Source organism: Vigna angularis, chromosome 6 (assembly GCF_016808095.1).
Source record: "Vigna angularis cultivar LongXiaoDou No.4 chromosome 6, ASM1680809v1, whole genome shotgun sequence".
Lineage (NCBI taxonomy): Eukaryota > Viridiplantae > Streptophyta > Magnoliopsida > Fabales > Fabaceae > Vigna > Vigna angularis.
This window is the reverse complement of record NC_068975.1, coordinates 36,024,685-36,051,283: the sequence shown is the minus strand read 5'-3', so window position 1 is coordinate 36,051,283 and position 26,599 is coordinate 36,024,685. Positions and strand designations below refer to the sequence as shown.

Genomic DNA, 26,599 nt, shown 5'->3' with positions numbered 1-26,599 from the left:
TCCTTTTTGTTTTTTCCCCTAATCTTTATTACTGTACATGTATATATGGTGGTTAGACTCTAACAAGTTTTAAACTTTAAGTCCACCTATTCAAACAAGTTGCTTATTTAACGTGTTTTAAATAAAAATTATTTATATTACTTTACATAAACCATAACATTATTCTATACTACATAGTGGGTGTATTGTATGGTCAAAGATAATATGCATAAGAATTAAATTTTAAGGAAATTGAGAGTCCAAATATAAGATGATTTGGCAAATGTTTGAAGCTTTGAAGCTAATGAAGACGTACTCAATATTAGGCAGTGGTCCATAACATTTACGATTCGATTCAAGAATATATATTGCATGATTAGTACGTAAACCCAATAAATTCCGCAAGTCACTGACAAATTAAAATTCTAAAGTTTAATATTTGAACTGAGATTAGCCATCTTAAACAAAAACATTTAGGTTATGTCAAAGTAAACTTTCAAAGATCAACAAGTTTCCTTTAAGTCAATTTCCTCTCAATTTCAAAGGACACACAAACTTACTATGGATCTGACCTAACTTCTGTTACTGCCCGAATCATCAACTTGGACTTTTTCTCTAAGAAAATTCTCTTCCTTCTTCTTTCCAAATATATATTATATTATGTTGACAATTTTGTTGTTATCATAGCTGCTAAGAATTACTCCCATCTGACTTTAATTTGCACTAATTAATTGCTATTTTTAGTCAATACGTTTTCTCTCATAAATAACATAAAAAATATCTATTTGTGGGAAGGGTTATTAATACATGTTCTGTTTCTTTATACAAATAATTAAATATAGAAGTTGAAATATAAATCGTTTACTTCATTTTCAGTAGAATGTATATATCTTTTGCTTTTTCTCCTAACCACTTAAATGATAGCAAATCTTAATTATCAATTGATCAGATATAATTACTATGCTTAACAAATAAGTTATATATCTGTTCGTTTGTTTATTTGTTTAGGGCCCACATATCTTATAGCGACCAAGAGAATGTTAATACATCATTGTGTCAAATTCTACGACAATTTTTTCAGAAATTTTGGTTTATTTAAATTGTGTAGAATAAAATAATTATTACTTGTTTTTTCTAATCCAATATGATTTGCATAAGTTATGATGTTGATATGTTTTCATGAGTTGTGATTCTTTTTCAAGTAATGTTTAGAGATGCAAAAAGCAAAACATCATGGTTGGATTGGATTTAAGTAAATTTAAATATAACATCTAATTGAATTTAATATTATACTCAATTAAGACCTTATAGATTAAATCGGATCATTTCTTTATTTATTTATTGTATTTACTTTCATTTTTCCAATAAAAAACATTACCAAAAATCTTTAGTAACTTTATTTAAAATAGGAAGACAAAAATATTACTAGATTTGTTAATAGTATGTGTGTGTGTGTGATGCAATACATATGAAGTTAATTAAACATAAAAGAAGCACAAAGAACACAAATTTGGAAGTAAAAGACAAATAAGTTTAACCGTATATTTTAGTAAAATATTAAAATATATATGAGTTTACCTCTCAGTATTTCTTGACTTAAAATGATATTTTTCATGTTATGAAATTACAAGAGAAATAAATAAATGTAGTGTAAAATATAAAAATATAAAAAAAATTACTTATTTAAAATTATAAAAGAATTTCTCATTGATTTAAATTTTCAACGCGCTTTTTATTAAGGACATGGGCGTAAAAAATGAAGATTAGATAGAAACTCAATTAATCTTATACCAAAATAAGTTTTTAATAATTCTAATACTATGTTATTAGCTTTGATATTATATACGAAGACAATGAAATTTGTTCAATTCAACTTTTAAATTACTTAATAAGTAAAAGAAAAAAGACTTAAACTTACTTCATTTACTTTTTATTCACCAAATTTTTTTCAAAAGAAATATTAGAAATACTTTATCAATTTAATCAATTTTACTTACCCTTTCAAACATTTACTTTTTTTTTTTATAATTGTTTCACTTTGTATGCTGTCACCATGAATTTAAGCATTCACCTTCAATTCAACTTAAATAATAAAAGCTAGAAACAATGTAAATTTAATAAAACATACTTACACAAAGTACATAAACAAAAGTGGAAATATAGGATACAATTTGATTCAAAATAAAGAAAATTATAAGAATTATGCTATGAATAATATAGAAAACATAATGTCATCAATCACAAGTTATGCATCTTTTGATTGAGCCTGAGAAGCTTTTTAAATAAATGCAAATTGCAATGAATACATTGGGATCATCATATTAAAATATCAACTAATAAGAATGAAATGAATCAAATTAATATTAGATAACAAATCGTAATTAAATGTATGCTAGTGAATTAAAAATAAAAACTCGAATAAACTGTTTACAATTCAAGATAGCAGCTGAATAAATTTATAAAGAAAAATGGCAATATATAAATCGCACTGTGTACTGCAATCGCAAAATACCATTTTTTGTTCACAAATATTTTCAGATAAATAAGTACATTTATTCTTTTAGGAATTTAAATATGTTTTGGACTCACTACAATGTAATTGATGTCACCTAAAATGGCGGTTTAATGTTTTAGTAAATATATAAGTAATTAATTAATGTTTTGAGAAATGAAAACCAAAGATGTATTGAAAGAGTGAGATCGAAAATTGTTAACTTTATAAGAATGAAAAATATATCTAAGTCTTAAAAATTAAATAAAGCTTTTTTGGTCACATGATAAAATAATGATGTTTACATTAAAAGAAGAGATATTGTACGATTTGTTAATTTACCTAATCGAAATAATTGTGTAAATAAAATATACACTAAGGTGTAAGTCAAGATGATGAGATTATGTATGACAATCTAATCTGAAAGACATAGAACAAAAGCTGAACGCCAAAGAGTAGGGGTTGACATTGATTTAATTACGTATGGCTTATCCATTTTCTTCATTTAACAAGTATTTGACATCAAACACAAGTATTCTGCAGCAGTTGAAACTATCTAAACTAATATGTATTAACTACCTTAAGCCAAATATGTTTTCATTCTGCGTGGAATATTGTCTATCTCAGCTAATATCTAAGGGAACACTGCCATTGTTGACATAGAATCTGGTCCATGCTACAGTTATGTTAGGTCAAGCATTAGTTACATACTTGTGTTTTAGTTTCACCAACCCGCGTGATGCACACGCGCCTTCTTACAGCGTCATGCCCACCCAATGTTCATTTTAAAATTCAAATATTAGTGAATTTTCTCACCTACTGGGTATTTTTTATTCACCTTGCTATTGTGGTACTACAAAGTCTTCAATGATAAACATCTGGACCAATAGATGGTCCTCAACCTTTTGAATTATTATAATCGTGTATCACATCCACAACTTCTGAGACAAAAACGGAGGACTCAAAGTAGGAAATCGATAAATCCTTGTACGATTGATATATATTTACTTAATTATTTGATAAACTATTAGTTTTTAATTTTTTGTAAATTTTATAGTATTAGTTAAGAACTGAACTTTAAACTAACTCAACTCCACAAAATTAAGGTGAAATTTATATCCACTTATATATTTTAAATTAGTCTTATTTTTAGTTGATGTAGGACTTTCAACACACCCCCACACACCGAGGTATATACATATCGACCATGAGACTAGACATTAATGGATGGTCCGATAATGGACTGATAGCAGGTGAAACAATGTGCTCAACAAACAACAAATATAGTTAGGATAAACTTGACTTTTATACATCTTAAGAACTGAACTTTAAGCCTAATTTAATCTCACAAAATCGGTTTATAAGATAAAATTTGCACTCATTTATATATTTTAAATTGGTCTTATTTCTAGTAGATGTAAGACTTCTAACATTTTTACTCTACTCAATCTTATTTTCTAAAACGTATGGAACCACTTGTTAGATGAAAATTTTCCTTCTAACTGTGTTTTTATTGACAACCAGTTAGATTTGATATCCTAGTTAAAAATTTAAAACTCAGTTCCATTACAACATAAAATATTAAATGACATTTTGAACCACAGTTTAGAAATCAGGGAATTTGAACCGCATGATCTTTATTCATCCCTTGTCACGATCATAGTCAATACCATCATACTCACGAAACTTTACACATAAGGAACACAATTGTCCACAAGTCATGTATTAATTATAATTCTTCGTGAGATACTACTGTTACACATTTTTTTAAAGAAAAAGTAAGACAGAGAGAAACAAATCCAGGACAAATAAACAAACACCAATTAATTATATTTTGAAAAAGAGAATTAGAATTGGATTCAAAATTCTCTATTTCTCTTTTTTTCATTTGTCAAATCATCCCTTGTAATGTCAACCGCGTTCCGGTAATCTCCTTAGCCGTACCCTTTCAACCGTTCCATATATAAAATGTCGGAAGCTCCCACACCTTTCATATATACCAATAAGCTTCTGAGCGTGTGACTGTGTTAGAAGATCTCAAAGATACAGGCAAATCTGCAAATTCTTAAGGACTCAGATTCAGCAGATAAACACGTGTAGCGTAAGTCTTGCCATGGCTGAGGAGTTTCAAGCTGCTATTTGTGGTGAAAGTTGGTGGAATATTAATTCGACAAGAAGTGTGTTCCCTCTTATCTCATCAACATGTTCCGTGGCAGCAGCTGATGCAGGAAACTACAGCACTTGGCAAAGCACTGATTTCGTGGATTTGAAGGGAACGAGGTCTTGCGCTGAGGACATTAATAACTTTATATCTTCTGATAATTCTCTGAGTTTTCTTGATGTTGAGAAGCCCCAGCTGAGGGACTCGGCTGGTGGAACTGGAAGCATCCTCACCGATTCCACCTTACAAATGATAGGTTTTGGCATGTCATCTTCAGCTTCATCGAATTGGAATCAATCTTTATTGTAAGTTTACAGAATAGGGCATCTACCAAAACAAATATATGTTGCTATTAGTACGGTCCAAAACTTCCACCAAGGAAGCAAAAGTTGTTTTTCTTTAGCTTTTTCTTGTTGTTTCTTTTGAAAAAGGAACTTCATCTTATCAAGCATATCCTTATCTTTTTGAATTTCTTTCTCTGCAGAGGGAGCGATTTTCATTCTGTGCTTCAAGGAGAAACAGGCATGGATGGCGATCTACCAAAGAATTTCTCATCTGCTGGTGGCCAAGGTTCCACCGTTGATGCTTTCAAGTCAATGAACCAAGAATTTTCCTTAGATCAGCAAAGCCTGAATTCCGTTGTTACGAGCACCGGATCATTATCTGGTGGTTTTCCAGTTGTTTCAGCCTCCTATGGTTACCCTTCAACCTTGATACAAGGCTTATACGACCCTGAGCCTCAACCACAGCCACAGAACTCACTTTTCACCAACCCCCCCATGTCCTATTCTTCATCTACCGCAAACTATGGGACATGTTCCAATGAACTGTCGCCAACTTGGTCCAAAATCTCTTCACTTCTCAAGCCCTCAACGCCAAAACAGCAGCTCAGTGGACTGCACTTTTCCAACGACACTTCTTTCTGGAATGGTTCCGCCGAAGCACTTCATGACATAAGAGCAGGTGTTTTTGCTTCCTCACAGGCGCAATATCAAACGCCAAAATTTGAAGAGAAATCCAACAGCTCCAATACTCGATTAAACAAGGTTATTAATTAATTAACGGTTTCCAAATTTGTAAATATATCCACTGCTGGCTAGCTAGCTCTAGGTTTTTTTTATTTCTTTGTGGGTTAAAAGTGATAATATCGGTTAAACTGCAGCTCAAGAGAGAAGAATCGCCAGACGCAATCTCATCTGCGAAGAAAAATTCTTCTGAGCCTGCATTCAAGAGGCAAAGAATTGAGACTCCATCTCCATTACCAACTTTTAAGGTACTGTAGTGTTATATGTTTATTTTTCATTTAGTATCAAAGTTTTTGCTTTTTCTTCATTTTATTCTATATATGTGCGAGACTGCTAAACCTTCATAATAATATATAACTATTTAGAATTGATCAAGCTGATATGCATATATGGACAGGTAAGGAAGGAAAAGCTAGGGGACCGCATCACTGCTCTTCAGCAATTGGTTTCACCTTTTGGAAAGGTAAATTTATGTATGTTCTTAGTTTCACCTTTTTTCCCCTTCACAGCAGCTTTGTCAATGATATGGTAGAATTTGAACCTTTACCCTTTTAGACTCTGAAGGGTAAAAACTAACCGGATATTATACTCTTGTTGATTTTAATAGACGGACACAGCATCCGTTCTTCACGAAGCCATCGAGTACATCAAGTTCCTTCATGACCAAGTCAGTGTATGTTTCCATTGTTCTTACTTTGTTTTAAAGAAAACCCTAATTATACACACACACATATTTTCTTGGCTCATATATAATATGTAAGTTGTTCAGAAGGAAAGTTAAGCGACAAGGTTTTCTAAGTGTTTAAATATAGTTTTCGTTCTTAATTTCAGGTGTTGAGCACTCCATATATTAAAAATGGAGCTCCCATTCAACACCAGCAGGTACACGATAATTCTTTTATTTTATCTCACGTTTCAAGCAACACACACATGCACTTGGCACATCTAGATTCACTGCAGTCAAAATCGCCGTAGTGAATGATTTGTTGAAACATAAAGCATTTGATAATTCTATTCTGGTTTATCTAATGCATTATTGGATGCTTCAACACTATTATACTGTCACTAACTACATTACCTGTAAATAAATATCATTAATCAATAAATTTTTGAATGTCTTAGATAGAGATGGATTAAGATAATGAATACATGAAAATAGTGAACCGTTTATGTTATGTACACAACATGAGTAAATGTAGTGAATGGGTCCATGCATGCACTGAATGTAAAGATTTTTGTTTGAAATATTTGTATATGGGTGTGTTTGAAGGATTGTGATAATCTGAAGGAGTCAGAAGGGCGAAAAGAAGATCTGAGAAGCCGAGGGCTTTGTTTAGTACCGATTTCGAGCACGTTCCCGGTGGCTAACGAGAGCAGTGTTGATTTCTGGACGCCAACATTCGGAGGTGCAGTGATTGGCAGGTAGAGAGCAGTGGAGAAGTGGTGACCATATAAAAACTATATATTTATGAGTGTAAAGTAAAGGAAAGAAGAAGAAGAAGACACGATTGTTAAAGAGAAAATTAAAGGTGAAGATAAGAAAAGAGAAAAAGGGGAAGGAAAGAAAAGGAATGTGAGTGTTGATTCAAAGAGGACACGTAAAGCAGACTGATGTAGCTGGTAAATGATTAGAGACTACTGGAAGAGAATAATAGATTAGCTAGCAATAGTGTTTTAATTATTAAAGTCGATGAGTGGCAGGAACAAGTGCTAAATTCAGAGGCATTTGACACATTAGATTACAGAGTTTTTGTTGCTGCTGTTCTTAGAGTCACTGTTATATGCCTGAATTTAGCAGATGGGGCTACCCAGTTAAAACGCCTTTTGTTCCTGCTGATCGATGTATATCTATATTGAATCTTTAAAGGGGTGTTGCACCAACTTTAATTAGTTTTATAATTTGAAGAGATCGTTTTCAAGTTCAATGCTTTTGGGTTAATTGATTATACTCTTTCATTTGATTAAAGGTGGTAGTGTGATCATGCATATAGTGGCTTACTTGCCACTTTCCCGTTTTAGGGTTATTTATTTTTGTCTACTCATCGAAATAGTGTGGCTAATTATAAATTATGAATAAGTTATAGGCGAGGGCACGCGGCATATGGCTTTTCAAGCACGAATCAAATCATTGTCTTTGTCTTTCAATCATTATGCTCCATCCTTCTAAATTCTTATCTTCCCCATCATAATGCTTATGTCTTATTATAAATATTCAGATTACAAGGTACGATGTGAGGTTGTGAAGTTTTTTTAAATCTAATTTATTTCAATCCTATTTTTCTTTACCATTATTAGGTACATTGGTTAAATGTTTCCTGTGTTATTTTCCAATTAATTAAAATTAAATATTTACTTTGGTAATTGGTATATTAAACACATCTTTGTAGCCCGTATTCTACGGGCACCGAGTTCCTTTGTTTATTTGCATGTTTAGCAGTGTCGCTGGTTTTCCATGGATTCCCAGCATTAAGCAAAAATAACAACTTGTGTGCATTAAATTAGTATGTTTAATTTATCTAAAAATCCTGTTAGTATTTTTTACAAATCAATATTTTAGTTTTAGTTTGTTTATTTACAATTAAAATATTTTATTTTATTTATTTCATTTTATTGTAATTTTCACATCAATCATAGGCATGGACAAAAATAGAGCTAACTTAACTCTTTCTCATGAGTTGACTTTTGGATTTCGGTTAGGTTAAATCCAAATTAAATACCGTAAAACCTAAAACCCATATATATATATATATATATATATATATATATATATATATATATATATATATATATATATATATATATATATATATATATATATATAACTCTATATAGTTGTTATGTTTAAAGGTTTACTTCTATAGGAAGCATAGAGGTTTCTTTAAATTTTATATCGATTATAAATATGGTCCAAAATAGAACTGATGAAGGCCTAGACAATTTTTTTTCATGAAGAAATTTAAGAATTAAGTTCTCTCCAATTCTAGCTGAAAAGATGAAAATTTTGTATAAATTATTATAAATGACTATGACGACATGATAGATCTCATTACTTGTTATTATTATTGAAATGTTCTTAAGCTATTTTTATTTTATCCTTTTTTTTCACTTAGTTTTTAAAATTTTCAATTTTAAAAAAAAAATTATTCGATAATTTAGTTTTTTTCTTTTTAATTTAAACATTCAAGAAATCGTACAATAAAGACAAACACGAAAGTAGTAGAAGAACAGAGAGAGAAAAAAAGTAACACAAAGCGAGTTCTCTTTTATTCAGGTGCATTCTTTTGTCTTATTCCATTTATATAGAATTACTGTGATAACAACTCTTATTCCAAGTATTTAGCATCAGGTTTCTTTCGAAAAGAAAAATATAACGTGATATATATATATATATATATATATATATATATATATATATATATATATAAATTTTTTATATTTATTTGATACTAATTTTTTATTATTTTAAAAAATATATAAAATTTATTTTTTTATAATTATTTTATTTTTGTATTATGTGTTAAATAAATATAATAATGTATCACCTCACTATTATTTAAAAAAAATGAAATGAGTAGAGAGAAAAATGAAAACGAATTATTTTACAAAATGATTTCATCCATTTTTTTTAAATCTATTTTTCTCTCTCTTTTTAGTATAAAGTGATAATATATATAATTTTGACAGGTGTAGAATACGTGTGTCCTGTAATATTTAAAAAGAGAAGTAGTGTGGATAAACACTGTGTTATTTTAATAATGGACAACTAAACCTTTTAGAGAGTCATAAATTGGTTTAATTCCTCTAAGCATGATTAGCAAAAAGAATTGACATATGGGGAGAAAAAAAGGAATGATGTATTTAAAAGGTGATATAATAAGGTTGGAGCAAGGAAGAATTAAAATAATGAGAAGAAGAATAAACTTAAAGGTGAAGAATGGGTGTATGAGAAGTGAGTAATGATGAAAAAGTAAAACTTTAGTAATTAAAAATGCAATGGGAAGTATTATAATTTTGATTTTAGCATACTTGAAGCATCTGGAGATGATATATGAAATATTGGTGTGTGTGGTAACTTAGTACAAAAGAAGATACATACATAAAGGAATTTGATAAAGTGGGAAAGAAAAAGACAGAAAGCATATCATTGCGATTTAATAAAGCATTGGTATTATGACTCCTCACACATCTTTCTTTTGTTGTTTTGGCTAATCAATTAGAAGGTCCGTGTCTTCAATCTTCTAATGCAAGTTGTTGTTCTTGATTCCACCTTCAGAAAAAGTTCTCCTTCTTTTTTTATTCTTCCATACCGTTTAGCATTCTCACCACTATCACTCAAATCTTCTCTTTTTCAAAAGGACAAAAATCATCTTAAGTACACATTCTGACTTAAGCATTAACTCTTCGTCCCAATTTCTCACAACAATAATTACGATTATCGTATGCCAAATTTACACTAAAAACTCTTTATTGGATAAGCTTCTCAATATTCATTTCTAAACAAACATAATACAATCTTTTATAGATTAAAATTAACTTATATATAAATATTCTATCAAATTAATTTATGTATAACCTAATTTTAAGATAATGATATATTGTATTATCAAATTAACTTGCTTGAAAGTTTTTCTTTACCTCATTTCCAAGTTATCGAAAATATCTTTATTTACTGAGATGGATAACAGTTATGAGTATGAAAACACTCAATAGATTTCGAAATTATATCGAGTGTTTATCGTATTTCAAAATTTGATTTAGTCTTTATCAAAATTTGAGTCAAATTTCAAAATTCTTATTCTTGTTTTTTTTAATTTATTTTATTTCAAATTTAATGTATATGTTTTATTTATTTTTATTTGATTAATAATTTAGTATATGAATTATAAATTTATTATTTTAAAAAATAAAAATATTAAAAAAAATTAAAATTAAAAAACAAAATCAGATTTCGAAATCCGGTCAAAATCAATTTCCAAAGTAAAAAGTTTTATCACGGACCAATTTTAGCATTTTGAGGAAAATTGAATGTGCAGGATAAAGCTTTGGGTTACAGGGAGAAACTCCCAACTTGCTTTTGGGCTTCATTCGCAAGGATATGCTCAGTGTGCTTACAGTTTTGGCCCAGCAATACATGCATACTGGGCTTCAAAGCGCGCAAAGCTTTCTTCAAAGTAGGAAGAGATGATAAAGTGATTTAAAATTTTCTAATTTCAGTTATTTATAATTGGTTTTCACTCCAAATTTATAGGGAATATAATAGAAACGTATCATGAAATTAATTTGTAATCTTCGTTCAAATCTATTATAGAATTAAATCATTCCGAAGTATGATCATCACATGGCCAATTTTGTCCCGTCATATCTATTTTATTCGAACCTATCACATCATAACTCCATTTCAAAGCTTTGAAATTATGAAAATTTGGTGGAAATAAAGTTATAGCATAAATCGAAAGAAACAACAGACAATAATCCAATGTGACACTTTCTTAATTATTAATAAATTAAAAATCTCAGAGCGGGTACATTCTTCAACAGGATATTCTTGCCAAAGAAGAGGATCTTCTTATTTGTAGTGTTGCTTTCTTTAATAGAATATTTGTTATACTTTATTGCCGTCACGCATTATATTTGTAAGAATATTTGTTAATATGTTTGTTAAAAAATTAGCAAATTTCTTTTTATATTTCGTTATTCTTTTCTTTCCTACTATTATTACTGTTAAAATAGATCCATAGATTGATGACATAGTGAGTTAATTAGATCTGGTTGATTTATTAGTAAGTTGAAAATATTCGAACTCGGTCTAACTCATTACAGGTTCATGGGTTAAACAAACTTAACTACAAGTTTTTTATTAATCCAAAAAAATTACAATTTTTTTGTAATTCATATTTAAATAGTTTCACTCTAAAATTATGTTAAACTCCAAACACAATTCAAAATAAAAAAAATTAACACACAACTTAAATGTATTCTAAAAGCAAACTTAAAAAACAAATAAATAAGTTTATAATATTGACTATTTATGTGTCACTTATCCATTTATAAGATTAGAGTGAATGGATAAATTTGTAATATTTTGTTTTTTTGAAACATCTTTTTCTTTAATATAATTTACAATACAATATAAAAATATTAACTAATAATATTAAAACATAAAATAATAAATAATTAAATTAAATTAAGTGAATTGATAACTTGTGTGAGTCTGATTTTAAGTGAATTATGTTAAAAATTAACTAGTATAAAAAATTTTACTAACATAAACACACATGGTGAGCTGGATTAACCTGCATATTCTAATAATTTTGGCAACACTACCTACTATAACATGACTTTGTTATGTAATAATACGAGTTGTCAATTGACTCTGCTACTAGTTCATACAACGTACATAATAATTTAAACAAATAGATTCCTAAAAGTATTTATTTATAAATCTTAAAATAAATATTACAAATTAGCAATAGTAATATTTAAAAAATTTCAATTTTTTATATAAATTAAAGCCAATAATTTTAAATTTTTATAGAGTTTAATATAAAAAATACAAAACTAAAATCCTCAAAAATTAAAAACATCAACTTTTAAACACTGCATCACAGATACATAGTGAAAACAATTATTTTTCATCTTACTCTCACACCTACTTTTATTTTATTTTTGCTACTACAACATCTTATTTGTTTGACAGAACTGAACACATAACATGGTGACACACAGCGTATATATTATGATAAATTAAAATCAAAGAGATCCTTTAAGCTTCTTTGCAATGGCTGCAAAGTATTTTCCTTGATGAAAAGCTTGAGCCAATTCTAACTCACTTGGCTGCCTTGAGCCATCATCTCCAGCATAAGTTCCTGCACCGTATGGGGAACCTCCTTTCAGCTTCTCCATCTCAAACATCCCTTCGCCAAATGAGTATCCAATGGGCACAAAAATCATTCCATGGTGAACAAGCTGAGTAATAGATGTCAACCTGTATGTAGGTAGTACAACAGAAAAGAAAAACACTCAGAAAATTAACATTAATAATAATGGATAGTTGAATACAAAATAGAGTAATAATGATACTATGACACACTTTTACATTCATTTGACACATGTTATAAGAGTAAAATAGTAAGAAAAGTGTAAACTTTTTTATATTGTTTCAAGAAAGAAGTGAATAAAAAGTAGAAAAATGTCTCTTTAACAAGTTTTTTTGACAACATTTTAACAACTACCTATGTGGTAACATATGATTGGTCCGTTTCAAATATACAAATCAATAAGAATAATGTCATGGTATCATGGTCTATTATCAAAACGTTGTTAAAAAAATTGTTAAAATATCATGATCCTAAAGTAAGTAAGGATAATGTCAAAATTTAGGTTTGTCAAATAATCTTTATTCTACACAATATTCTATGACTCACGGAGTAGTTTCTTGTCCACCTCCTTGAGAACTAGTGCTGTAGAAGAAGCCAGCAGGCTTTCCTGATAGTGCCTGCCTGCGCCATAGGCTTACAGTGGCATCCAAAAATGTTTTAAATTGAGCAGCCATAGCTCCAAATGTTGTGGGAAAACCAAACAACAAACCATCTGCCTCAGCCAGCTCACGAGGTTTAATAGTAGGAGCGTCACCTTTTGGTGGTGCTCCTATCTTCCCAAGAACTTCTTCCGACAGTGTTTCAGGCACCTAAGCAGAAACAAAATTTCCAACAATCTGAAAAGTTTTAGTACTCTTGTTTTCTTTCTGTATCAGAAAACATCCACACACCTAGAATTCTGCTAAATTGGAAAGCATCGCTTATTTTCGCAAATATTAAGAAATGAAAAAGGATTACAAACCTGCCATAGTTTTGCTTCTACTCCCTCCACGGAAGCAGCCCCTTTTTCTATCTCTTTAGCAAGCTTCTCAACATGTCCATACGTAGAATAGTAACTACACATGCGATGAAAATTGCTGTCAGATTAACGAAAACTGTTCAATGTAAAACATTTATTAGAAACACTTTACTGGTCAAACAGGGTTTCTTCGTTGACTTTTGCCACTTAAAGCCTTCTTCATTTGGAATTCTCAATTAGATTAGTATTTGTTCTGTCTTAGTAGCAGTAATAAATACTCTGAATTCTCTCTTGTCGTAATTATAGTACAATTGAGAAGTTCTAAAATACGTTTGAGATAGAAAAAGAAGCTAAAACATTCTCAATTAGACTTTAATCTATTTGTTACAATCTGAATAAAAAGGACTCATTCTCTCCACTTAAGTTGTGTTAAAGTGATTAATAACGAAAGAAGTATAATTCAATGAAAATGGAGTGTTGTTCGAGATTTAACCATAACAGTGACAAGAAAGAGATAGAATATTTCTTACACAACGTAAACCTTGGTAACCATTGCTAAAAATTTGTACGGCTGACCTTGGAAACCAAAATGTATTACTGAATGATAACACATTGACAAGTACCTATTCTTATAGTGTCACCACCCACAATATTTTTGAGTTTAAAATCAAATTTCACGTGAAATCTTCTTGACAACGATATTAGAAAAATAATATTCATTAAAATAATAATGATAATATTTTATTGAAAATTTTCCTTTTGAATTTTATGAGCTAATTTTGGAGATAATTAAAATATTGGAAAACAACACATTTAATTAATTAATGACTGATTTTTAGGTGGCAAAAAATAACGGGACCTTAAAAACAAGATTGGTTTTATTTTTCTGATCGGATCGAACTTTATTTTCTAAGGAAAAGAGACACTTTAATTGTCAATACACTTTCCCATTAATAATGAAAATTATGCATATATATATTAATATACTGAATTTTTATTTTTTAATTTAAATATACTGTTTTAGCCGCCTTGTGCTTGAAAGGTTATTATATAAATACTATTAATTACTAAATAACTTTTAAAAGTAAATATTATCAGCAGCCTTATGATGAAGTGGCCTTTCTCCATAACTTATTCTGGAAAAAAAATGTTAATTAACTCTTGTCCAATGCATAGGAACCACTATCTTGGTTATCATGCAATAACTTATTTGACAATTATTGTCTTTTGTCAATAATTACTATTATTTATTATTATTATTATGTTAATATTATAATTAGTTCTTAACTTTATTAGAAGGTGATGGTGGCTAATAGGCATTGTTGGTGGATGAATCTTGAAACGGTGGAGGAATTGAAATCCCCGTCCATGTTCAACGCTACTTCACAATTATTTATAGTAATTTCTTATTGTTTTTCATCATCAAATATTTTTCTCTCTTAACTACTATCCTATTGGTAGTGCTGTCAAAATGGGTTGTAACACGCGAGTTAACCTGACCCACCACAGATTTGAACCGGATTGGATTTAAAAAAAATGTAATTTTTTTATGCAAGTTAATTTTCAACCCGATTCACTTAGAACCCAGTTCACACGAGTTGAACCTGTGGTGAGCCAACCCATCTAATTTAATTATTTATTATTTTGTGTTTTAATATTATTATTTAGCATATTTTTATTATATTGTAGATGGGATAAAAAAAAAGATGTATCAAGAGAGAAAGATATTATAAATTTATCTATTCAAGTTTATAATATTAAAAACTTATTTGTTCGTCTTTCCTGTTTGTTTTTGGATTAGGCTTGGATTGTATGATATTTTTTTATTTATTTTGAATTGTCTTTGGAGTTTAAAATTATTTTAAAATAAAATTTATTTAGATTTGAATTAAAAAAATTATAACTTTTTTTATTTAAAAAAAATCTTATAATTAAGTGAACCAGTGAGTCAACCCGTTTAACCCACCAACCCGTGGTGGATCGAGTCAGATTCGAATTTTTTCAGCTCGCTAAGTGAGTCGAGTTGGGTTGGCTCATTAAATGATCAACCCGTGATGAGACAGGCTGGATTGAGTCGGATTACCCATTTTGACAGCTCTACCTAGTGATCATTTTTGGATAATTTCTTTGAGGTTTTTTTTTATAAAATATTTAAACTTTGAAATGAAATATCTCATCCATGCAACACTTTTCTTTTAATTAATTAACTACACAACATTATACATGGAATTGTATGTGATCGCACCTCATTTTTATTTATTTCTATTAGTTAAATGAAATTTTACCAAAAAAATAAATATGATTTTATGAATATTATTTAAACTTGTTTTTATTTTAATAAAAAATTATATATTATTGAATATAGATAAACATATAAATAAGATTTAATTTTTTAATTAGATACGAGAGAATATAAATGTATATTTTGTTTTCATTTTAATATTTATGAGAGTTTCGTATCTAAAATAAATATTTTGGTTACTCGACGAGTTAGCTATTTAGTAAATCAACTTAACCAGATTTACTAATTAACTAGTTTAAAAAATTCAAACTCGACTCAACTGCCCATATATTAATGGATTAAATGGATTAACTCACTAACTTATTTAATTACAAGTTCTTTTTTCAATTCTAAAAAGAAATCTAATTGAAATTTTAATAAATTTCAATCCAAATGATGTTAATAATATAACTTAAACATAACAAATTGGGTGAGTTGGTAAGTAAATCCAACTCAACAACCCAACTTGAACTCTGTGATAGGTCAAATTGATTTACAAATTCGAATTCATTTTGACAACTCTATTTTTGATATAAACTAACCTAAATAATTTATGATAATAATCTAGAAACTTTAAGTTTTTTCATTAAAAAAAATTAAAGTTAAAAACGATAAGAAATTAAGAACAGATTTTTATTGGATGAGAAATTAAGAATTATATTTTAGGAAACTGAACGATGTTAAATCCCAAATATCAAATCACTTACTCTTATGCATATGTCGTTGATATTTGGTTCTTTTATTATTCAAATTCATAGTATGAAAAATTATATCGTGATTGCCCAAATTTTATGGACACCTCAATTTGTTATTTGGGCACCTTTGCAATCTCTCTTTTATTCCAAGACAGTCCTTAAATGAATAGTTTAAATTGAATCTATTTATACTTATATGTATTATGTGTTTTAGTCTTTAAGATTGTATCATGTAAGCTCATACTTTAAACACTTAAAATTATCTTAGTAAAGGATTCGTTCCAAATCATGTTTCAATAGATTTGTTTGTCGCCATAACCAAAATCTATAATGCTCAAAGTCAAACACCATGAGGAATGAAGTTTCTTGGTAGTTTTTATCTGTCATTGGATCAACTGAGAAAGATACTCATATAACCACAATACGGGATACAGGATAAGTATGAAAAGTTGAACATGTACATGAAGTATTGATTTATTCTCACACTTGTATTTCAAAATATTATTTTATTTGAGAAAACAGTAATGAATGCAGAGTCATTGAGATCCCTTGAGCTTCTTTGCAATGCCTGCAAAGTACTTTCCCTGATGGAAAGCTTGAGCCAATTCCAACTCACTAGGCTGCCTTGAGCCATCCCCAGCATAAGTTCCTGCACCATATGGAGACCCACCTTTCAACTTCTCCAACTCAAACATGCCAGCGCCAAATGTGTATCCAATCGGCACATAAATCATTCCATGGTGAACTAGTTGAGTAATAGATGTCAACCTGTTTATACAATCAAAAAATGATTCTATACATATCAAACTTTCATATACTAACTTATAAGCACTGATACATAGAAAATCAAAGAACAATTCAGTGACTCACGGGGTAGTTTCTTGACCACCTCCTTGAGAAGCAGTGCTGTAGAAGAAGCCTGCAGGCTTTCCTGCTAGTGACTGTGTCCGCCATAGGCCTCCAGTTGCATCAAAAAATGCTTTAAATTGAGCAGCCATAGATCCAAATCTTGTAGGAAAACCAAACAAAAAGCCATCGGCCTCAGGAAGCTCATTGGGAGTAATAACCGGAACATCACTCTTTGGAGGTGCTCCCAACTTCACAAGTACTTCTTCAGGCAATGTTTCTGGTACCTGTATGTTTAGATACATAGACTCAAACATCATTTTAAAGATATTGCCATGAACATTTCAGCACTCTGGTGAAAAAGGTTTACAAACCTGCCACAGTTTTGCTTCAACTCCCTCCACAGAAGCAGCACCTTTTTCTATCTCCCTGGCTAGCTTCTCAACATGTCCATAGGTAGAATAATAACTAAACATGCAATGCATATTCCAATCAGATCAGCGATAGAGAAATAAATTATATGATAACTATAACTTCTGGAACAGCATAGATACACTATTATAAAAATTTATTAGAAACTGATGGAGTTAGTTTAGAAACTCTCTATTATAGTCAAAATTGGTGGGGCTTTACTTGTTCTTTCACGAAATGATTACAGATTATTCATTTTTGGGATAATGGAGGCTGGAACTCACCAACTGACACTGAACCCCTCAAATTTCAGAAGCAAGATTCTGTATCTTTTTGTTTTCTTTGTTTTTGAAGTTATGATTAAAAACGAGATGTTAAATCAATTTATAATGAATATACAGTTCAAGAATGTAAACATTCCCTGTCCAAGTTCAAACATTCTGCCTGTATTTCTTCCAAAAGCTGAAATAGGAGAGCAGGATAAAGAAATGAAAACTGATCTAAGCAAAAGTTTTTCCTCCTTTGCTGCAATTGTAGGAATTAAAAAACTATTAATTCCTTCTCACGCTCGAACAACTTTGATTTCAGGATTATGCTATTTACGTCATGATTTAATTTGGTTCCATTGGATTCCACACGAGTTCAACAGCAACAAGAGTAAGAACCACGTTCCAATACTGTGTTGGTCAGAAAGGGCAGAATTCCCAAATTTTTAAGGAGAAAACGGAAAAAACAGCATCGCTATTCTACATCAATACGAAAACCTTGATTCCTTCAATAAGGACAAAACTAAGAATACAAGGCATGAAATTGGAGTATTGCTCACGACTTAGCCATCTAAGACAAAAAAAGAAGAGAGTTAGAATGTCTTACATGATATAAACCTTGGTAGCCATTGTCAGTGACTGCTAATGTCTTGTCTCCCCCGTCTCTGTGAAAACCAAAAGGTGTTGCGAATGAAACCTTAGCTAGGTACCTAGTTTTATAGTGTATCTTATTACGGGAATGATGTACGTTTAAGATAAGTCCAATACAGAAATGTTTATCAGGAATTAAGAACTCTGATCCACATCATAGGAACGAATTATTCAACTTGGTAGTTAATTAATTAAGTGCACAACAACTTATTTATTCCATCATTATTGTCTTTCGTCAATTATTTTATGTTTTATCATGCGTTACGTCTTTTAATTAATCAAGAAATGGTGGGTGATGATGCATGATTGGCGGGTCAAACTCAATCTTACGTCACACGAACATGGAGTAGTTGAAATCACGTCCTTGTTCACTCATGATTTATTATTCCTATTATTGCAAACTATAGTAACATACTTATATGACTTGGATGAGTCACACCAAGGAAACTTCTTATTTCTCTACTTTTTAAAAAACTATTATGAATGGATATTAAATAAGTGGGAATTGTAATCATTTCAAATCTTTCACTTTAATTAGTATAATTCGGCTGTTTATGAATGAATAATAATTTGGTTTTTAAAGTTTATGGTAACCCAATTAATCTGTTTCACCTAATTTCATTTCTATAATCCACTTGTTAGATACCTCAAGTTGAGTTTTTAAATTTTTATAAAACTTTGAGTAAATATTCAAATCGATTATTAAAATATGAGTATACTGACTTATAAATTTTTAGTTAAAATTTACGAAGACAGGCCTTTAAAAAATTATTCATTTTGTATTATATATATAAATATACCCTTAGGAACAGATCTGAAAATGAATTTAGATAAAGACAAGATTTATTATGTACGATGCTTTAAATACTTTTTTATATTGTTGTTCAATATAAAAAAAGTCAAATGATAGAACAATTCAAACACACCAATTTTTTGCACAAATAAAACAAGTCTATACCTTTTTATCAAAATAACATACAATAGTTTTTATTTACTCCAAGAGCACGTTTTTACTCTACTAAGTCAGAATTCAATTTTCAGATAACCAAATACTTTTTTAACAGAAACAATAAAAATATGTTTTGAATTCGATTTTTTGAAAATCAAATTCTGAATTAACACAGTAAAAATATGTTATTTGACTAAACAAACCTGCATGTGAAAAATTCTCAACACGACAGATTTTACACGTTTGAAGTACAGTCAATGGCAGTAAGAAACTCTCCTGCAATTTTCGATTTTTAGTTCCACAAAAGTTGAAGACAAAATAAACAGTAGAGGATAATAATGCCATACGATACACTAACATTTTCAATTTTTTTGTTTATAGTTCTTCAAAAGATTCTTCTATCGAAACTGCCCTTGAATATAAAATATTGTTGGCAAATTAATTTTGCGGCCAGAAACATTGTCTCTTATCGAGAAACATTTTTTTTTTATAAAAGAGAGATGAAAATAGGAAAAAAGAGTTGAGAAAAGAAACGTGGTTAAGAAATAAAATTGTATGTTCACTTTTTTTTAGTGTAGAAATAGGTGAAAAATAGAGAAAAAAATATTGTAAAATATTGAAATTTGATTGATTTAATAAAAAATAAAGATAAATAGAAGTAAAAAATAACAGTCATTCTCACTATTTTTGTTCTTCACAGATTCTTCTCTATCCACGTCCCATGTCCGAGGGAGAGAACCATTTGAGAAAGTACTACAATCCAACCAGATGTAAATTGATTCCCAACTTGTCATACATTAGGATTCAGGAATATTTCGCCAATGCATTAATTAAATGGATCGCTAAAAGCTTGTTTTCAAAAGCTTTGCGTGAAAGGTTTTACTTTTACATACTTCTGTTGCAAATTCTGTATTTTACATGTTTCGGTGGCAAATTCTGATGTAAGTTTTTAGGAGATGGCCCTCCTCAAATGAAAGCTTGGATTGGCATAAAATGCCGGAAAGTTATTGACCTGACAATGATATGATAACCAAGTATTGTAAATTTGCTCGGATTCTAAGAATTTTTCAGACATCAAAGCATTACAATCCAGTGTCCTATGGCTGAACACGAAAGCTTCCTCCTATGACTGCTAACAAGAAATAACTGGTACATTTTTTTATTTATTTCCAATGTACAACAAAAAATAACCCTCATTTTGTAGAGCAGGAATTTCAGAAAAAAAGAAAAAGAAGAAAGAATCAACTCACCAGCACAGACGACATTACAATTGATCCTTCTTCATTCCAGTTCCACCCCATAACGGTGTGTTTGGAAACTTGTTTAGTTCACTTTGAAACAAAGTTGTACCCTTTCCGGTGAGCATAAACGTAGAAGCAATATGAGTATTTATATTGACGTTGAATGATCCAGCTGACATCCATTCACAGACTCGTTATCTCAATTCAACCAATGGGTGTTGACGGAGAAGGTGAATCAAACATGAGGAATTCCTCTTGACCTTGGCATTATCATCCTGCAACGCAAAACCCCATTTCTCAAGGACTAAAGAACATTTTCCTCACTATGATAGCAGAGCGAATAGAGAGTCCTAAGAGCATACCGAACTCCCCTGGAGCTTCCATTCCTCAACACACCAGCAAGAATCTGCACGCACTCGCCAAACCGTACCATCTGCTCCCTCCCCTCCTTACACTTTGCCAAAACCCCGATAATCTCTACGCTCCTCTCCAGCCCCGAATCCGCGCTCCGAAGGAGAGCGGAGACGGCGCCGCACTCGACCGCCCGGCTGCGGTTGCCGGGGAAGGAGCAGAGAGCGAAGAGCGCGGTGGCGGAGGGCGGAGGCATCGTGGAGGCATGAGAGAAGCGCGGGGAGTAAGGCGGGGGAGTCGGAGAGGCAGCGGCGGAAGAGGGAGTCAGCGTGGGATAGGCTCATGAGGAGGCGGAGCGCGTTGAGTCTGGAGAGGGGAGAGGAGGGGGAAGAGGTGGGGGTGGAGATTAGGGTGTGGGGGTGAGAATGGTTAAGAGGGTTTATGGGGGCGTAGTTGGAAATTAAGCTTCGCAGAGCGTGGTTGGGGATGAGGGAAGAGTGTTGTGAGAGGGGTAGTTTGGTAATTGGGCAAGTGCGGTGGCCGGCGTCGAGTCAGCGTTGGATGGAGGAGCAGTCGAAGGTATGCCCGGAAGTGAGAATGGTCGGACATTATTAGGGGGGAAATAGGACACTTTAAGTGGTCGGGAACGTCTGCCTCAGACGCCATAGGTGGTGGTGCTCTTTCTGTTGCCTTTCTTTCCAAAATCAATGGGCCATAGTAACGTTTGTTATGCCTCTAGAATTTTAACGCTGCCTCTACAATTTTAATATTATTTTTTTTACAAATATGAAAATTACTTTTTTAATAACTAAAATATTCTTAAGAAACAGCCAAAATTGCCCCCAACAAATTTCCGGACTTAGTGATCAAAAGCTTATTGAGAAGAAAAAATAATAGTCCAAGAAAAACAAGTGTAACCATGATGATTCCTATTATCTGGTTAATTTTGAATGAGAAAGAAAATTTGATTCATATTCAACGACCCTCAAGCGAAGTAACAGTTGTGTGATTGGAAGCAGCGTGTGATGATGAATTTGACTGAGAGAAAAACCTCTCGGAATATATTCCTGGCCTTCCCGGTTGGGGGATCAACACATTCTCACTGTCCAACATCAAAACCACTGATGACATTATTGGCCTATCTTCTGGGAGCTGTTGAACGCATGACAGACCCACTTTAATACACCTTAGAGCTTCACATGTCGTAAACTCACCCTCAAGCAATGGATCCATCAGCTCCAATGCCCTCTCTTCATTCCATACTTTCCATGCCTACCACGTTTTCAACTTTTCATTCAGTCACATTATAAGAACAAGAAGATAACAAAAGACATACATTAACCACTTCACTCACATGGCCTAGGAGATTCAGTTTGTGATCTGGGTGAAAAAATCCTTTGTTTTTCTTTCCGCTCAGCACTTCCAAGAGTAAAACCCCGAAGCTATAAACATCTGATTTGAAAGAGAAGTGTCCATCTATTGCATACTCCGGGGCCATATATCCACTGTTACAATTGCAGAGGGTAAATGATTTTAGCAGTTAAGTTCAGAGAAAAACTGTGGAAAGTTAAGTGCTTACTAGGTTCCCACTACTCTCTTGGTCTTTGCTTCAGTTTGATCTCCACCAAACATTCTTGCCATTCCAAAGTCAGAAATTTTTGGATTCATTTCCCCGTCTAACAGAACATTGCTTGCTTTCAGGTCTCTATGGATTATTCTCAGTCTTGAATCTCTGTGAAGGTAGAGAATTCCCCGAGCAATGCCAATAATTATGTCTAGCCTCGTTTTCCAACTGAGCACACAACGCTTGGTTTCATCTGATTCAGAATATTGTTTGTGTTACACACTATATTATGATAAAGTGAAATGAGTTTTCTCATAGTAAGTGTTTCTATGTGTAGATGTGATTTTGGAATAGTTGAGTAACCAACCAAATAATAAGGAGTCCAAGCTTCGGTTTGGCATGTATTCATATATCAATATTTTATCTTCACCATCAATGCAACAACCCAGAAGCTTGACAAGATTTCGATGCTGAAGTTGGGAGATCAAAATGACCTCATTCTTGAACTCCTGCGGGCCTTGTCCAGAATTCTCTGACAGCCTTTTCACAGCTACTTCCTGTCCTGATGGAAGTTGACCCTACAAATCCAACAGAACCAAGATATTATTGTTGTTGTAAAACCGAGGGCAAATAGCCTTTCTCGTAGGAAAACTATTTTGAGATCTCGGATGTTGAAACCCTACATTGTTTTATGTAGGACAGTTGTCAGAGACTAGTATATGACACTGTTTGGAATATAATTTTTCTTAATAATTAACCACAGAGAGAATAGTTTACTTTGTATACAGGACCAAATCCACCTTCTCCAATCTTGTTGTAATTAGAGAAATTCCCAGTGGCGGCTTCAATCATGCCAATCTCAAACATTGGAAGTTCAAATTCATTCCTTTCACTCCTGACTCTGCCAACACTAAACTGACTACCGGTCTGTTTGGCTGCTGAAAGAAGCAAAATAGCCAAGGATTAATCAGTAATGCTTATGAAAGGACAACATTTTAAAAAGTACGACAGATATATCTTCTCAAACTAGAACTACTAGTTATATTTACCTCCATTTCTTCTGCATTTCTTAATTATCAACCAAAATGCTGATACAATAATTGTTGAAGTTACAGATGCAGCCACAGGAAAGAGTATGATTTTCTTCCTTTTACTTCCATCAGCATTTGAACCTAACACCACATGTAAAGAGAAAACATACAATATATAAACAAGTTTTGAGGAAAACTGAAATTGCTTTCATTGTTGAGAAAAAAAATAAAACTTTAATATGATAATTATACTATTGTACTAAAATAGTATTTGTTGGCTTACTCAAAAAACAAGTGGGCTAAATTTCTGATGACTGCTAAAATTGGACTAAAACATGACATGGATTGGTAGCACATACCTTTAATGTTCTTACCCACTTCTGAAGCTGCAACCCTCAGGTAGAAATCTTGTCCATTCACAGAAACCTCTCTTATATCCAACAAATCCCCAAACCACGCAATACAACCTTTGCCACTTGCATTTATATCTAGTTTTGCATAACCAACACAAGAGCAGTTCTTAGAGCATTCTTTCTCACAGTGATCAATGCTGATGCTGTAGTTTGTACGAAACTCAGCGGCATCTGGAAGCTTCATTCCTGTAAACTGCTGAAATGCATCTCCGTTGCTGCAAACCTGTGTGTTTTTTCCAACACATCCGTCAGACCACACAGACCTTTCCCATTCCTGCGGAAGCTTCGGTTCAAAACCCTTCAAACACTTGCAGATAGGGGAGCTATTGATGTAACAAGAACCGTAAGCACCACAAAGACCATAATCATCACAACGGTCCCCTTGAACTGAAAATTCAGAAAACCAACTCGAATGATGATCATTCCATGAAAAATGCTGAATCAAACCAGACTGACTCAGCACAAATCTTGAAATGATGGTGTCTTTGGTCTCATAGGAGTAAGACACTTCATCAGAATCAAACACAAATATGGGTTTGAAAACTGGATTTGCACTGAGAGCCAGGTCACCTTTGAATTGTTGTCCATACCATGGTCCACTTCTGAAAATCTGCTTGTTTCCCCTGTGAAGGAAAAGCTGAGGAAGGCCACGTGGATCCACACTGTAGGTGTATTCTCCCGAAGAAGGATCAAAAGTGGTTTTCCAGGAAGTCAAGTGTCGATTCAAGCCAGTTTTGAAGTTCCAACCAAGTTTCATTCCTGGTATCAATGTGTCAGATGGGTAATCAAAACTCTCCCACAAATATCTCTCATTTCCATAGTCTTTCAACACAAAGTTTCCGGAATCTAGTAGCTGCGCCACCGGATTTTTTGCAGGTCCAGATGAGTTTGAGGACCATGCAACACCTCCTGTGTGGCTTAGAAGAATGAGCTTGCCATCATCACTGAATGCCAAGGAGCCACCAGAGTTAACTAGTGGCTTGTCTCTATTTGCAATCCAAATAACTGTCTTGTTTGGGATACGCTTGTACCATATTCCAAGATAAATGTGAGTGGAATTGCCAGGACTGAAGAAACCAAGTTCAAAATTTTGAGAAGGTGAGACTAGTGTCTGGTTGCCACTGATGGTTTGTGGAGGAGTTATTTCATCCTCTGCTTCCAAAGCCGTAGGAAACAAGGACAGGAAATAGCAACAAGTAACAAGAAATAAAAGGGTGAACTTGGTTTTCTCCATGAGTAATTTGATCCTTTCACGTAACTACTTATAAAAGAAAACTTTGGTTCTTTAATCTCACTCTTCCCGATAAACTTATTATTGACCCCTCTGTGAATTTAATTGGTTTGTTAAATTAAGCAAAAGAATTCTATAATTGGGAGCAGGTGTACCTTGAGGGTCCTGTTTTCTTTTTGAAAGGTTACATGAAATGTTTGGTTTTTCTAGACCAACGTGCAACTGTGTAAGAGATTCATTCTGTGTGATCTCATGCTTTCAATAGTGTCACAACCCAATGTTAATGAACCTTTAAAGTCTTTATAAACTAATTTGTAATTGAACATCACAGCCAGATTAGTGAAAAGTCTGAACTTCGTGTACAGAATAAGAGTTCGAGCAGAGGATAGCACATTAGTGATATGGTATATCTGAGTTCTTTGTAGAGGACATGTTTCACTGCGATTCAAATTCAACACCTTTTATTTCAAAATATTAGTTCTTTCACAAATTTTGTTTTCGGTACAAATAGTAACCTAAAAAAGAAACTGATAGTCATAAAGAAAACGAAGATTTGTGAATTCCATTTCACACATGCTTTTATAATTCAAAATTTGACAGAAAATATGGACTAATGCCTACTTTAATGAATGATATCTCAAGAACACACAAAATTTCAACCATATAATGTTCAGTTAAAGTGTGGTGATAACACGAAAAGAAATCACATTTGACAAAAAAAATACAAAATAAGTAGATAAAATTAGTATGAAATATTGGAGAGCAACGTCAAGTTTAGGTCATCAGACTCAACAACACCAACCTTTAATGTGGAGACAGCATTGCAGCAAGAACAAGAAAGAAAGATGGGGCATAGTTTGAAATTTGTTACCAAAAATCCATCTTATTCGATGCATTGCAGATTTTTATTTAATCATAGTACAATATTTGAACGTGGCATGTGGAGTGAAAGGAACTGCAGAGACTCTTGGTCAATGAGTGCCGGAAGATGTTGATAGCAGCAGAGACTTTTTACCAAACTCTACCAATAAACAAGTATATAACAATCCACTGCTTTCTAAATAATGGAATGTTGGAAGTCTCGAAATCTTGTTTCTTTCTTCTTCTTTTCTTTCCCAGCGTTCCCTTTTCTCTGCATCTACAGTCTGTATTTTCCACTAAATTCTGTAGGATGAGA

General features: G+C 32.0%; 5 protein-coding genes across 6 annotated transcripts; 1 reads left to right on the top strand and 4 right to left on the bottom strand.

Annotated features, from left to right (window-relative positions):
* The first annotated feature begins 4,326 nt into the window (after positions 1 to 4,326).
* Positions 4,327 to 7,563, top strand: LOC108341956 (transcription factor bHLH112). Of its 2 annotated transcripts, none has more exons than XM_017579654.2 (7): positions 4,327 to 4,936; positions 5,116 to 5,677; positions 5,794 to 5,904; positions 6,054 to 6,119; positions 6,264 to 6,323; positions 6,488 to 6,538; positions 6,927 to 7,563. In XM_017579654.2, exons 1-7 carry the CDS (start codon positions 4,584 to 4,586, stop codon positions 7,080 to 7,082), a joined length of 1,359 nt encoding a protein of 452 aa, XP_017435143.1. In that variant the 5' UTR covers positions 4,327 to 4,583; the 3' UTR covers positions 7,083 to 7,563. The 2 variants fall into 2 exon arrangements, with proteins under 2 accessions (XP_017435143.1, XP_017435141.1); XM_017579652.2 differs by having other exon boundaries at positions 4,329 to 4,936; positions 6,264 to 6,329.
* A 4,667-nt stretch (positions 7,564 to 12,230) lies between these two features.
* On the bottom strand, positions 12,231 to 14,077 carry LOC108342455 (probable NAD(P)H dehydrogenase (quinone) FQR1-like 1). The gene is made up of 4 exons (XM_017580237.2): positions 14,023 to 14,077; positions 13,496 to 13,589; positions 13,081 to 13,343; positions 12,231 to 12,641 (listed from the first exon to the last, which is right to left on the bottom strand). The coding sequence occupies exons 1-4, from the start codon at positions 14,043 to 14,045 to the stop codon at positions 12,407 to 12,409; spliced, it is 615 nt and encodes a 204-aa protein (XP_017435726.1). The 5' UTR covers positions 14,046 to 14,077; the 3' UTR covers positions 12,231 to 12,406.
* Positions 14,078 to 16,818: 2,741 nt separating this feature from the next.
* LOC108341899 (probable NAD(P)H dehydrogenase (quinone) FQR1-like 1) lies at positions 16,819 to 18,755 on the bottom strand. The gene is made up of 4 exons (XM_017579564.2): positions 18,599 to 18,755; positions 17,689 to 17,782; positions 17,339 to 17,601; positions 16,819 to 17,236 (listed from the first exon to the last, which is right to left on the bottom strand). The coding sequence occupies exons 1-4, from the start codon at positions 18,619 to 18,621 to the stop codon at positions 17,005 to 17,007; spliced, it is 612 nt and encodes a 203-aa protein (XP_017435053.1). The 5' UTR covers positions 18,622 to 18,755; the 3' UTR covers positions 16,819 to 17,004.
* Positions 18,756 to 20,968: 2,213 nt separating this feature from the next.
* Positions 20,969 to 21,439, bottom strand: LOC108341064 (U-box domain-containing protein 8). The gene is made up of 2 exons (XM_017578680.2): positions 21,195 to 21,439; positions 20,969 to 21,107 (listed from the first exon to the last, which is right to left on the bottom strand). Exons 1-2 carry the CDS (start codon positions 21,437 to 21,439, stop codon positions 21,068 to 21,070), a joined length of 285 nt encoding a protein of 94 aa, XP_017434169.1. The 3' UTR covers positions 20,969 to 21,067.
* Positions 21,440 to 22,117: 678 nt separating this feature from the next.
* LOC108341063 (G-type lectin S-receptor-like serine/threonine-protein kinase At4g27290) lies at positions 22,118 to 25,428 on the bottom strand. The gene is made up of 7 exons (XM_017578677.2): positions 24,138 to 25,428; positions 23,797 to 23,919; positions 23,525 to 23,685; positions 23,115 to 23,325; positions 22,763 to 23,000; positions 22,538 to 22,688; positions 22,118 to 22,455 (listed from the first exon to the last, which is right to left on the bottom strand). Exons 1-7 carry the CDS (start codon positions 25,423 to 25,425, stop codon positions 22,159 to 22,161), a joined length of 2,469 nt encoding a protein of 822 aa, XP_017434166.1. The 5' UTR covers positions 25,426 to 25,428; the 3' UTR covers positions 22,118 to 22,158.
* Positions 25,429 to 26,599: the final 1,171 nt, after the last annotated feature.